The sequence below is a fragment of the Alligator sinensis genome, unplaced genomic scaffold (assembly GCF_000455745.1).
Source record: "Alligator sinensis unplaced genomic scaffold, ASM45574v1 scaffold601_1, whole genome shotgun sequence".
Classification (NCBI taxonomy): Eukaryota; Metazoa; Chordata; order Crocodylia; family Alligatoridae; genus Alligator; species Alligator sinensis.
In genome coordinates, this window is record NW_005841905.1 from 3409887 (window position 1) to 3424029 (window position 14143).

Genomic DNA, 14143 nt, shown 5'->3' on the forward strand with positions numbered 1-14143 from the left:
AGCTATGATTTAGTATATTTAGATACTTAAATTAAAGGTCCTGTGCTCTATTTCACTGAAACACGTGACTGATTTAGCCAGACAAGTTGATTGCTTCCATTATTTTGCTGGCCTATGTTGCAACGCTTCAGTCGCCAATTCGATTCAGAGAAGGTTCGGCCCGATTCGGAGGCCAAATCACCAGATCCAAATCAAATTGGGAGACCAAAAAAAGCCTCTGAATCAATTTGGAAAAGATTTGGAAGGCAGTCTTTCAGGGGAAGAGAAACTGAGAAGAGGGAGAGGGAGAGGGAAGGAAAGACTGACATCTGTAGCTGGCCAGTGACTGTGATCTTTCCCTGAGTCCCCTTCCAATCACAGTGCTCTGGGGGACGGACGTAGAAACAGCACATAAGCCTCTGTCTGCAGCCTTTCTGTCCCTTTTGTGAGCTGTTTCTGCCTGAGTACTGAGAAGGCCCAGTTGCAGGCTACCATCCCTGCTGGTTTCATCCCGCTGTGTCTTAACACACTCATACACACACACACACACACACGCACGCACGCACTCACACTTTATGAGTTTTTCTTGTCAGCACCTTGAGGTGCAGTTTGCCAGAAACCCCTGCACCTATCTCCTTGAAACTTGGCAAATTTCATGCCCTCAGTGGAGCTATCATCCCTACTGTTTTCATCCAAATCTGCCAAAAAATGAGAACATTATAGGTATTTCAGTGATTCCCCATTATACTCTATGGCCAAATCACTGAATCTCTCCGAATCAGCACCGAATCTTCCAAAGCCAATTCAGCCAAATTGATTTGGGACAGGGATACAAATCTCCAAATCGAATCACTGTCCTCCAAATTGGCCAAATCCGAATCGAATACTTCCCTATTTGCACAGGGCTAGTTTTCATGTTTGCAAAGGTTCATTCTACAGTCACTCAGAAAAAGGCTTTGGGATCTTCCACTTAGCCACACTTCTACAGCTTGGCTTAGCCCCTTGAAAATGTTCAAGCCTAGCAACAAGCATTACACATTTCCACCTTACCATATTCAGTTAACAAAAGCACACTCTCTACATAGGATTCAATTCTTCTCATCAAAAGATAAAATAGCAAGTTATTACAGTATTTCTACCTATTATTAGTGTTTCTCAAAAAACAATTATTTGCACCTGGCCTGGCCCAATACTAGTGGCTTTGACCAGCAGAGTTTATTCTACTTTCCCATGCTACTGCTCATGGCTAAAAGGTAAGGTTAAGCATATAACTTGGGCCTGTGCTGAGTTGAGAGCATGCACTTGTCATCATATTTCAGTCACTGAACATGTCTGAGGCCTACATACACACTCAATAATAATAACAAATTATTGCAAAATCCACATTTCTGTGTAGGCACCACTTCTGTTCTGCGCAATTGTCTGTGTAGCTTCATGCAAATAACCTGAAGTAACAGTCACATGCTAAAGAAGCAGAAGACTCAGTTAAACAAAGGGAAGAACTGTTGCAACTGTTGCAAAAAAAATAAACTTTTAAACTCAATTGATACAAACACATCTTCTTTGGCAATCCCTTGCAGTTGAGGATGCAACTATCTTCCATGACTGTCCTATCTGCAGGTCTGAATATGGCTGATGAGGCCAATTCAGCATTGACAGACTCTGTTACAACTAGAGCATGTGTTGCCATGTGGGGTGGGTGGCTCCAGATTCTTGATTCAGTCTGCAACACAGTATTTCTGCCCCTCCCACTTTTCCATCTCCTGCTGTCATTGTAAGGTTTCAAAGTACTGAGATCCTTGCAGCAGACTCTTTCTCCATTTGGGGTGGTCCTGGGTGATAGTCTCCCACAAGCTGATGTTGATGTTGCATTTTTTCAAGCTGTCTTTGAGGGTACCCTTGAAGCATTTCCTTTGCCGTCCTCTTGAGTGTATGTCTTGACTGATCTGGGAGAATAAAACCTGCTCCAGGAGTCTGGAGTCAGATCTCTGGAGGACATGACTGGCTCAGTGAAGTTAAAGTTGGATAATCATTACCTAGAGAGGATGTTAATGTTGGTACATCCATCTTCCCACTGGATTTGAAGGCTCTTCCTCAGGTGGTACTTCTCTAATGACTTGAGATGTCTCCTGTACATTGGTCCACATCTCAGCTCTGTACAATAAGGTGGAGATCACGACTGCTTGATAAACCATGAGCTTGGTTTTGGATCTGATGTTGTGATCTTCAAACACCCATTTCCTAAGGTATTCCTCAGGCAAATCTGCACTTGCACGTTTGAGGCAATGTTGGATTTCTTTGTCTATGTCAGCCTTCTGTGAGAAATGGCTTCCGAGGTATGGGAATTACTCAGCATTCTCCAGAGTCTCACCATGAATCTGAATGACCACAGCTAGATTGCTGATGGAGGACCTTAGTCTTCTGAATGTTAAGTATCAATCCCATTTTATTGAATGCCTCAATAAATATGTTGACAATTGCCTGAAGGTCTGCTTCTGGTTGAGCATACATCACAGCATCATCAGTGTACTGGAGCTTGATGATTGAGGTCAGGGTGATCTTGCTTTTGGCTCAGAAGGTGACTGGAAGCTTATTGGTGGTCAGATGTAGCATCCCTGTAAGGAATATTGAGAAGTGTTGGAGCAATGATAAGCTTTACTTAACTCCCATCTTAACCTTAAAAGGAGCTGTGATAGATCTGCTACTGAGAACCATTGCTTGCATACCATCATGGAACAGGCAAAGAGTGGTGATGAATTTTGGTGGGCATTCATATTTCGGAAGGATCCTCCATAGCACTTCTCAGTAGACAGAGTCGAAGGCTTTCATGAGGTCAAAGAAGGCCACGTAGAGAAGTTTGTGCTGTTCCCAGCATTTTTCCTGCAACTGGTGAGCACTGAAGATCATGTCCACTGTGCCTCTTGATGCCCTAAACCCACACTGAGAATCCAGGAAGAGCTATTCAGCAAGTGGAAGGAGATGGTTAGGAGGGTTCTCACAATAATTTTTCCTGTGGTGGACAGCAAGGCGAATCCTCTGTAATATCCATAGTTGGACTTGTCTCCTTTCTTGAAGACTGTCACAGTCATGGCATCTCTGAGGTAATCTGGGATCCCTGCATCACTCCAAATCCTTAAGATGAGGACATGGAGCTGTGATGTCAGGTCCTTTCCCCCCCTGCTTGAAGATTTTGGTGAGGATTCCATCAGCTTTAGAAGCCTTGTCATTCTTCATCTGCTTGATGGCTTTCCTTACCTCATCAAGGTTTGGAGGAATTCTGAGATCATCTCTGACTGGGTGTTGCAGGAATGAAATGAGAAAACTCATCAACAACAGTCTCGATTGAGAAGGTCTTCAAAATTCTCCTTCCAATGGGTGCTCATGGCTCCCCTTTCCTTCATCAGGTCTCCTCCATCCTTAGGTCTCAAGGGGGTTGGTCCTTGAGTGAGCATACCCTAGATGGCTTTGGTAGTATTGAAAAAAACACACATATTGTGGATGTCAGTGAGACATTGAATCTTCTTTGCCTTGTCTTCCCACCATTCATTCTTTATATCATGGGTCCTCCTGTGGACTTCTGCCTTGGCTTGTTGAAAATTCAATTTCTTTTACTTGGAGTTGGTGTTGTTCTACCAAGCACAAATGGCCTTGCACTTGTGCTCAATCAATTCTTGGATCTCTTGGTCACTCTCATCAAACCAGTCTTGATATTTCCTAGTACAGAGTCCAAATGTCTCTTTGCATGTGCTGATGACAGTGGACCTGAAGGCACCCTAAGTGCTGCCAACATTCTCACATTGTTGATTGGAATTTGCGGTTTTTTGTGGAGGCACTAATGGAAGTGGTCCCGCTTGATTGGGTCCTTGAGTCCTCTGACACTGACCTTCCACTGGCACTGCATCTGCTGCAGCCATTGCTGCAGCCATTGCTTGTTTGAGTGACATAACTGAGCAGGTGAGCTGGTAATCAGGCCAGGAACTGTCGCTTCTAGCATAGGTCAGGTGGTGTGGACATCTTCTTGATTCCAGGCATGAACAATGAGTTAACCAATCAGGGGCCAATGCTTAGATTACAAGTGTTGCTATGATGTCTTGTGCCTGTTTTTTCTGACAAAACAGGGTGTTGGTGATGGCAAGTCCATGTTCCACACATTTGGTCAAAAGGAGGATGCCGCTGGAGTTGATACTTCCTACTCCTTCCTTGCCAATGGTTCCGTTCCAGAGGTTTCAGTACTTTCCAACTCTGGTGAAAAGAATAAATCTGTCTCCCTCCAGAACATCAGAAAGAACTTGGTCAAAGCTAGCATAGAATTCCTCCTTGGTTTCATTGGTGGTGTCAAAAGTCGGGGCATGCAAACTGATGACAGTGCTGTATTGGCTCACTGCCACTTCAAGATGGAGAGTCATGAAGTGTTCATTAATTCTGATAGGAAACTCATTGAGCTGATTTATGAGTTCATTTTTGATGGCAAAACAAAATCTGTGGAGCCAGCATTCTCCTTCTTGTTTGCCCTTCCAGAAGAAGGTATAGCTACTTCTATATTCTTGGAGCTGCCCATCTCCCACTCACTGGGTCTTGCTCAGTGCAGTGATGTTGATGTTGTGTCACCTGAGTTCTTGAGCTACCCTTGCGGTTTGAAGCTCTGGGCATTCACTATTAGGATTTTCCATGATGGTCCTGATGTTCCAAGTCCCAAAACTGATTGCAAGTCTTCACTGATTTTGACTGCAGTAAAGGTGATCCCACTGGAAGAAGTTATCCAATCAGGAAGAAGGTAGACAGACTATTTCTAAGGCCCTTTTCTAGGCTCTCCTTATGTGGGCGAGCAGAATGGATCCTGAGGAGGGCTGCTCAGTTACAGTTACAGCCACCAGTTTATATTCCTGCCTTGTCCAAGTGCTAGATGATCTCCTTGTAATTGCCCCGATGCCAGTTAATGACTGGGACCCTCACAATCCTACTCATCTTATAATTAGTTGGTCACCAAAGGGCTTGAAAAATGTGCTGGAAAAGCCCTTTTGATGGAAGACCCCTGTGCATTATTTATCTTATCATGGAGAAGCTGCTGCACATCAGGTTCCACACAGTTCTTGACAGAACAAGACCCTAATCTAATGGCAAGGAGGCCAAGAGAATTGGAGATCTCATTCTGCTGCAGCCTTCATCTGCCATCATAGCTGTTAAGATTTCAACATCTTCCACCTGCTCTGCTGTTGAGGACTCATAGACCCATGGCTATAAGTCATTGACTCCAAGATGAACATGGGCCGACAATGCGAGGTCACGGTTGGCAGGGCTAACCGGACCCTATCGTGCATCCACAGGTGCATCTCAAGTAGGGCCAAGGAGGTGATCCTCCCCCTCTACACAACACTGGTCAGGCCACAGCTGGAGTACTGTGTCCAGTTCTGGGCACCCCACTTCAAGAGGGATGTGGACAACATTGAGAGGGTCCAGAGGAGGGCCAACAGCATGATCCGGGGACAGCAGGGCAGACCCTACAATGAGAGGCTGCGGGATCTGAACCTGTTCAGCCTTCACAAGAGGAGGCTGAGGGGGGACCTTGTGACCATCTATAAACTCACTAGGGGGGACCAGAAGGGTTTGGGGGAGACCTTGTTTCCCCTAGCGCCCCCCGGGATAACAAGGAATAACGGCCACAAGTTGTTGGAGAGTAGGTTTAGGTTAGACATCCGCAGGAACTACTTCACAGTTAGGGCAGCTAGGATCTGGAACCAACTTCCATGGGAAGTGGTGCTGGCTCCCTGGGGGTCTTTAAGAAGCGGCTCGATGCCTACCTGACTGGGGTCATTTGAGCCCAGTTTTCCTCCTGCCTAGGCAGGGGGTCGGACTTGAAGATCTACAAGGTCCCTTCTGACCCTACTTCTATGATTCTATGAAATCCATTTGCCACAGAAAAAACATGCAAAAATGAAGACCCTGCTTATTATAGTGATGACCTGTACTCATCATGTTACAGCCCCCTCAAAGGATATATGAGTCTCTCATGAGATAAACCATTGCCATCTGCTGTCCCCACTACAAACTGGAGGTGTTGCTGCTGCTTGGTCCATGACTGCTTATTCATCAGTTATCTCTGCTTATTTCACAGCTAACCTTCCCTGAAAGTCATTCCTCTATCTACCACCTGGAGACATGCTGGGTACCAGTACAGCTCCGCTGCCAGACACATCACATGGTACATCACAGTAGGAAAGAATGTTTGAAACACTGTGTTTGACCTGACATCAGGGATGTTATAAAAGAATGGGAGCCTGAAACAATTTCAGTGACTTTTCGTGAGTTTGACCATGAATCTGTGGATGTGAATAGACAGCACAGTTATTGTGTAATTTGGGAACAACAGAATTTTAAAAGATTTCAGCACAATCTGAGTCATTTTCTGTCCTGTTTTTTCTTAGAAGAAATAAAGTGTGCAGCCTTGGTTATAGTACAAATTGTTTTCAGCTTTCTAGTGCATGGATCACATTAAAAATCCATCTCTGCCCTTTTCATACCCGTATATGAAACTTTTATGACATGTCCCAATGTTGCCTATATTCCACAGTACTGTTGGAAAAAACTTGTTTTGGTTACCCTAATTACCTAGATATTAAACTTGATTGTACCAAAGAAAACTGTTGGGGGGGGGGGGGGGGATTAAAAGTGCCTCAGAATCTTAAGAGTCTAAGTCTCATTTTCCAAAATAAGCTAGATCCTTATAAGCCCAAACCTCACTCAATAAGACTTAGGCTCCTAAGTAATTTTTCCTAAGGCACATTAATGGATCCTTCAGTAGTATTATGAGTTCTGCTGAAGTCCAAAAAAATAGATGATGTTTCAAATTATTCCAGGGAAAAAAAGTGTGCAAGGTTTGTGTCATGAAATAAAAGGTGGGGTTAAAGCAGTTTCATTCACTTAACCTTATTAGTGTAAGTCAGGTGAGAGGAACTCAGTGGTAGTACCATGCCCAAAACACCATTAGTTACTGATGAAAAAAGATTAAGTTAGAGAGTTTCTGAGTTGCAAGTGGGTACCAGAGGGATATAATTTACATCTGAATTCCAGGGTCATGAGACAGTGATGAACCATGTGATTCAGACTGAGAGTCAAATTTCTCCCATAGTTCAGACCCAGGGTTTAAGTTCAGGCCATCTCTGATTAACAGTGCTATATAAGTGTAACATTACTATATTTTTTCTCTCAAGTTCAGTTGAATGTCCCCACATTGCAACAAGCTGCCAAACTGAGTCATTGAACAACAACCTGCCAATATAACCTTGTCATTTCAATTTTGTTTCATTTTCTCAAACCCACTTCCTTCCTTTCTGTCTATTATCTCAGCAAAGTCTTATCTCCCCAGTCCACTTCCACAGGTTCATAGCCGATAACAAAGCACAGTTTCAGTCTCAATCTCAAACAAAATGGAAATAAGGTGGAGAAAAATCACACAAGAGAAAATGAATGGCCACAGGCCCTGCTCCAGATTCCACTAACAGGCTCTCTGCAGGTCTTTCTGGTTCATTAAATAAAGCAGAGGTAGAACAGCATCCTGTCTCCTACAATGTTACTATTTCTGCTCTAGCCAATGTCACTAGGATACTGCCCATCAAAAGAATACCTCAGGAAAAACAGCATCCTGCCATTGCTGGCTGGCAACTGGAGAAAAACTAAACATTCAGTACTGTATTCCACCATTATTGAATAGTACTGCCCCTAACTGTTAAAAGGCCAAGAAGAATTATAGAAGTAACCAGAGCCAAGGAATTTGGGAAATACAATGGTTTAAGTATGAAAGAAGGAGCACCAGCAGAAATCTGTTCTGTCTGTCAGTGCCAAGCTGGTAAAATTGAGTTGCTTTTTAAACAGGGATAAAGAGAGTGAGCCCCTGTGTTTTCCTGGGTCTAATAAATGTGTTGTTCATGTCTATGTATTTTAAATATGGACATGGCCCCTGCTTGTGCTAGCACACAACCATTAATGGACAGCTCTGCTGACAGGCTGAAGAGCCTATCTGATCAGGAACAGGGGAATTCCTAGACATCTACATTGGCTCCTGTCTTTATTCATGTTTTTTGTAAACTTCAAAGGAGACCCTATGAGTTCCCCAAAACAAGGAAAATTGACTTGTGAAAGGGTCACATGTCAGAGGATACTGCAAGGTTGTCTTCTTCTCATGTCTTTACACCACATTTGACCATTGTGTTACCCATGCTTGTGCTCATTTATTGTGCGTTGCAAGATCTTTCATTGTACATGTGCCCTTTAGCCGTGGGCCAATGGTACAGCCCCACTTCTTCATTAGTTCCTTGGAAGGTATTACTGTGATACTGCAAGGTAAAAATGTTGCCTTCCTGCCCCTGATCTCAACCTGTGTTCCCCTGTTCTCTGATCTCTTGCAGGGTCTCCCCGGTTGCCAACTCTGTTTGTTATGCCCTAAGTCTGAAGTGATTAGTAGTGAGGGATCAAACCGTTAACGGACAAAACTGCGCTAAACTGTATTTAATGCTTAGGCAGTCTGCAGATTGACCCTGTTCAAAGTCACTGTTCACTCCCATCATACAACTCCTAGACACAGGCCAAGTCCATATGAGCGTGGACATTTATTTCCCTAGGGACAAGCCACAGAGACGCACCTTATGCTGCTGCTACTTGTCCCCAGGGAATGCCTGTGCCACACACCCTCTGGCACATGGCAGGTTACCCCAGGTGAGGTATGAAAGGTTGGCCCCAGCAGCCTTACCCGGGGTCCTGGAGGCCTCTTGGGGCTACAGCAGTGTCAATCCCGCTGCTCAGAATCTGGCTGGCAGCCAGAGCATGGCTCCGGCTGGCCAGGCTCTGGTTTTGGGAGGTGCACACAGCCCACACATGTGCCACTCTGCTTTTTTTTTTTTTTTTTTGGCACAGGTTTTTGACCCTGGGATTTCCCTTGCAGCTCAGAGAACAGCTGCATGTGTGGTATGTGGCACCACAGATGTGTCTGCAGTGCCACGTGCCACATGGTTGCACTGGTCTGGATGCAGTCATATTGTCTTTCCATCCCCATGAGAGGTGTAATCTATGCCTATGTTTTTTCCCTTGTACAAGAGTTTCTCTCTTCTGCTCCTTAACTTTACCTTGTCTCCCACCAACTCTGCTGATCTGCACAATGTGTCTGTGTTGTTTTGCCAACTGGTTCCTCTCACTTTTGAAACATGTGGTATGAGCAGGGTACTAGTCTCGAGTGACTATTCCCTATATTCAGTATGGGAGCTTCTCTAGTTCACATTTTGGACATCTATGCCTGGGGGAATGCTCATGATTTGGATGTCTGAAGGACAGGAATGGGCTGGTGGTTTGCAGAAATCTCATCAGCAGGACTGGAAGAAGGTTGGGAATAAGGAGGATGAAAAATGTTCAGAGCAGGAACAGAGTGGAGGAAATAAAAAAACTAAACCTCTACACAGTCAAGTATAGTCAATCTTCCTCAAGCCTCTGCCTAGTACTTGACAGCTTTGCCGCAGGCAGTAATGTTGGTCAGATTCGTAAAGTCAATTTCAGTCCACCATTGTTTTTGATGGCTACTACTTTAAATTCTGATTATACCGATAGGTTACATTGTAGTAAGCAATGCAAAGATGCAAAAGAAACCATATGATTGGCCCCTCATAAATGATTTGGAATGTTATGTAACTTAATACATAAAGTAAATAAAGTGAGAAAACTTCCTACAGGTTCTATTATGCATGTGAAAGTCAAAGCACCACAACCCAATGAATTTGGAAACATGTTATTCCCTGTAAGTGTTAAGCACTTTTGTTCCCTGTTGGCTCCTGCTAGGAAAGGTGAAGTGGAACAGTCAGACGATAATGAAACCAGCATGGGCCTAGTTTGCTTTGAGTCTAGCAGCAAAATCATGTAACCTGTTTCAGAGGCCTGTAGTGCCACCTGGATTTGATTTTACATTACTGTTTGTTCCTTGAAACCTATTATCTTCAGGCACCATACCAAGAGTGTTTTCACTTTGGGCATCTTTTGGATAGCAAGCATTGTCTGTCTTCAGAGAAAATCTCAAAGTTTCAACAGTTTTGTATTTTAAAAATAAAAAAACCCCAGAAAACTTGAGTAATGATGGACTCATAAGAAACCTTTTACATATCACCGGAAACAGCTCAAAAGAAAGTAGAATGCCAGCTGCAGGCAGCTGAGCACACATGTACAGTAATATCTCTGGGATTGATTCACTTGCAGGCATTCTGAACTGTAGTAGTAACATTAATACTTGACTTTGTCCAGAGAAATATTCAAGTGGATCATGATTACCTTCTGACCTTCTTACCTATCCTCAGACACAAAATGAAGATATGAGTGGATTTGTGACACATCAATGAAAACATCATGAAATCACACGATAAGTTATGGTCCAAATTTAACTATCATTTACTATCATGAATAAAACTAATTCATAAGAATCAATCTGATGTCGATGGCTCACAAATATCAGACAATATTATGTACAATTAATTGTACAAAAAACTCTAGCTATAAGCCCGTGTTTTGTGTCTCTTCCATCTCTTAGGCCTACCTAAACTGACGCACTTCCTTTTCACATGCTTGGTCCCAAAGTTTAGACAAATGTAACATGTTGCATTCTGATTCCTTTCAACTAGCTTTTGATTTCACCCTCAGTCTTTAAATTTCTAGATAAATAGAGAAAACACCCCCCCGCCCCCCTCCCCCCCAAAAAGTAGACAGTTTTACCTAACTATGCAAAATGAGATAACAGACATGAATGAAAACTGATTTGATCACAAATAGTTTTCCGTAATTATTTATGGCTTGAAAAATATATAGAATTATGTAAGTGATTAGTATTACTGAATGCAGGAATTTATTATTTGATCAGTTGAATGATGGAAATATACAAGAAATGGATGGTCAGATTGGTGCCTGTTACGACTGTGATTGCAGAAGTAGATAAATACAAGCATCTCAGTGGGAAGAGATGGGCTTATTCTATAGGTGTTTAGTTCTTATGACTATTCACATTTTTTGAAAAAGCATCTACAGCATAGGATAAACGCTTCAAATAAAGTAAAATAAATATAAATCTTACCATCCACTGTACTCAGAGGATCCTTTGGATTTCCCTGGGGAAAAGCAAATTTATAACTCAGACTCTCTGAATTTGACCCTTGCTCTCCAGCACCTGGCCTCAGTCGCAATGGCTGCTTCATGCTAAAATCTTCTGCCTCTTCTGTAGCTAAAGTTCCATCAAAACCATCGCTGTGAGAGGGATGGAACCTATCAGCATAAAGGCTAGGCCCTTTAGTCCTCCCAATGGTGCTTTGATCATTGTTTTGTGCTGCCATCTTTTGGGTGATGTACTCATCTAGTGCTGCTATCAGTGTCTTTCTGTCAAACTCTGCTTCTGACTCTGGTGGGAACAGGTCTGGCTGAGGCGGGCTGAAGGCCCTCCCTGGGGGATTTTCAGCATATGTTTGATGAGATGTTGCTGCATGGGTTAAAAAAGGTGCTTTTTCTTTTGGTTTTTGCACCATGTAGTATGTAACACGATCAGGCTGGATAGTATTCTAGAGAGGAATGGGAGAAAAAAAAAAGACAGTCATTATTGCCAGGTGTGCTGTATCATACTGCTTGCTTGAGGCTTGGCATACATGGGCACTCATTTGGTTTGTTTTCCCTATCAGAAAGAAAGAATCACAAAATTATAATCAGCATCTGTACCACTAATGCTAATGGACTGGAACTGTTTTAGAGAGGCACTATCAATGTGCTGCATGTTTGGCAGATGTAAGTAACATAACTTGAGATTATTAAAAGTGAGAGAATCACTGAAAATATATTTGATTGTAATTATGTATCTATCTTCTGTTCACATTTGGTTGGATAAAGATAATCCAATCAAGTTAGTCTTCCTGTTGCTTTTCAAATGCAACAGGAAATTATTAGGGGGAAACTGTTCAGGTCTACCCAACACATCAATAACTCAAATTTGTAGGGAAATTGCAAAGTCAAGAAATTCAAACAATGCATTCAGTTTAACTAAAACTAAACAATTTAACTGTTGAGCTTTTTAAATAAAACTGAAACAAATTTCCAAATAGATTAGTAAAATAAAAGAGAAAAATCAAAATGTTTCATTTAAAAAACTTTCCAGGCAAAACATTTCAACATTTTTTGAATAGTTCATTTGTCCCTCTTTTCTAACTAAAGCAAGTTGGCAAATTGAGCACAAATCTTTAAACTGCTCCAGTCACCCCACATCTACATTTTTTAAAACAATACCAACAAAAAAAAAGTTTTGCTAAAAAAAAGTACCAATTACCAGCTCTAAATTTGTATATATTTCAATTAAAGGTTCTCAATGCTGCGATTATTGAGTTTCAAAAACTCTAAATCAATATCTTTTTTCTGAAAAACAGGAAAAGATCATTTTTTCATGGAATTTTAATATTTTCTAAAAATAGGTTTGAAGCTAAATTTTGTTTGTTAGTATCCTTTTAAACACGCATTGTGCATCTAAAACTAAGTGTATTAATTTAGTTTCACAATTATTATGATGAATGTTTTAAAGCATTCTTTTCAAGATAACACATTTCTCTCTAAATAGTACCATTTATTCAAAAGGTAGGCTTATCATCAAAACAACATATATTTTCATTTTCATTTCAGAAGACTCCCATATAACCTATACAATTTAACTAAGACACTTACATTTACAGAACTATTCACATTGTAAACTCTTATTTGAAATATATCCCCTGGGGGCAGGGACTAACTCATATTCTGTTGATCTCAGCTTGAGTCTCTAGATGCAACTCTCATGCAAACAGTACCCTATAAACTTCTGGGTTACAGTATAGCAGATTTCAACCCTCACTGATGTGGCACAAAGCAGCTCTCTAGTATTACTGAGTACTATAATAAAATAGTTTAGGACAGGAAGTGAAACAAGCCATATTCCAAACTGTGGGGGCATATAAACCCCATATAAATGCAAGTAGCAGAACATCAGTATGAAAGCTAGAATTTGGCTAGACAACCTGCATTAGCACACAACCTCCCAGACCCCATAATGACAAGAGCTCAGACACTACAGTTCATTTTGGGGAAAGGTAGAAGCATAATTTTATTTTTCCGCACAAATTTCTTTCCTCTACTCTCCATGGCAGAGATGGTTTTGTAACACCCTTCCTTTGCAAGACACAGTCCCTCACAAATAATTCCCTCTTTACTGCACAGCTTCCTGGTTATAGATTTTGCATGGCTTTAATAACTCTGTTGTCAGAGAATATATATGTCAGTGGCCCGCCAGCACAAGGAGCTTTACCTTTGCACATAGTCTTGATCTAACATGGCAGTGCATTTTACTGGTGTCAAGACTGAGCTAATGTAAGGTAGTGAAAAATAAAATAGAAAGAGTGATCAAGTGGTGTAGGAGAAGACATATCTGACATTCCCCTGGGAATTTGAATGAAACATCAGGAATGCAGTTTCAGTTTATTTCATCAGAGTAAGAGATGTATCGTTCTAATCAATAGACACATTAAAGATAGGTACCAAAATGCAAGCTGAACACAATTCAAATTCATAATTGAAAATAAATCTGTAACTGATCCTGAAGATATATGCACATTAATCCCCTTGTCTTCAATAGGCCTATGTGGAGGGGTATCTATAGGATCAGGTCTTGGTGCCATTAACTCACTGCTTGAAGAACAGCATGGATCAGGACTCAAAACAATCCAAAATTCATACTGGGCATATGAAGCAGCCAGATCAGCATAAATGATGGGCTCAAGAGGAATGCTAGCAAGACAAAAATACTTTGTGCTTTTACAAAACCTTGTATTTACAGCTCTCAAAAGGCATTTTGGTAAAGGATTAATAGATTCATAGATGTTAGGGTCGGAAGGGACCTCAATAGATCATCAAGTCCGACCCCCTGCACAGGCAGGAAAGAGCGCTGGGTCTAGATGACCCCAGCTAGATGCTTATCCAACCTCCTCTTGAAGACCCCCAGGGTAGGGGAGAGCACCACCTCCCTTGGGAGCCTGTTCCAGACCTTGGCCACTCGAACTGTGAAGAAGTTCCTCCTAATGTCCAATCTAAATCTGCTCTCTGCTAGCTTGTGGCCATTATTTCTTGTAACCCCCGGGGG

General features: G+C 42.0%; 1 protein-coding gene across 1 annotated transcript in view; it reads right to left on the minus strand.

Annotated features, from left to right (window-relative positions):
- Positions 1 to 14143, minus strand: part of PTPRN2 (protein tyrosine phosphatase, receptor type N2) — a 636077-nt gene that overhangs the window by 600429 nt on the left and 21505 nt on the right. The window contains exon 4 of the mRNA XM_025197792.1: positions 11075 to 11552. Coding sequence (XP_025053577.1) covers positions 11075 to 11552 — 478 coding nt within the window. The remainder of the gene's footprint in view (positions 1 to 11074; positions 11553 to 14143) is intronic.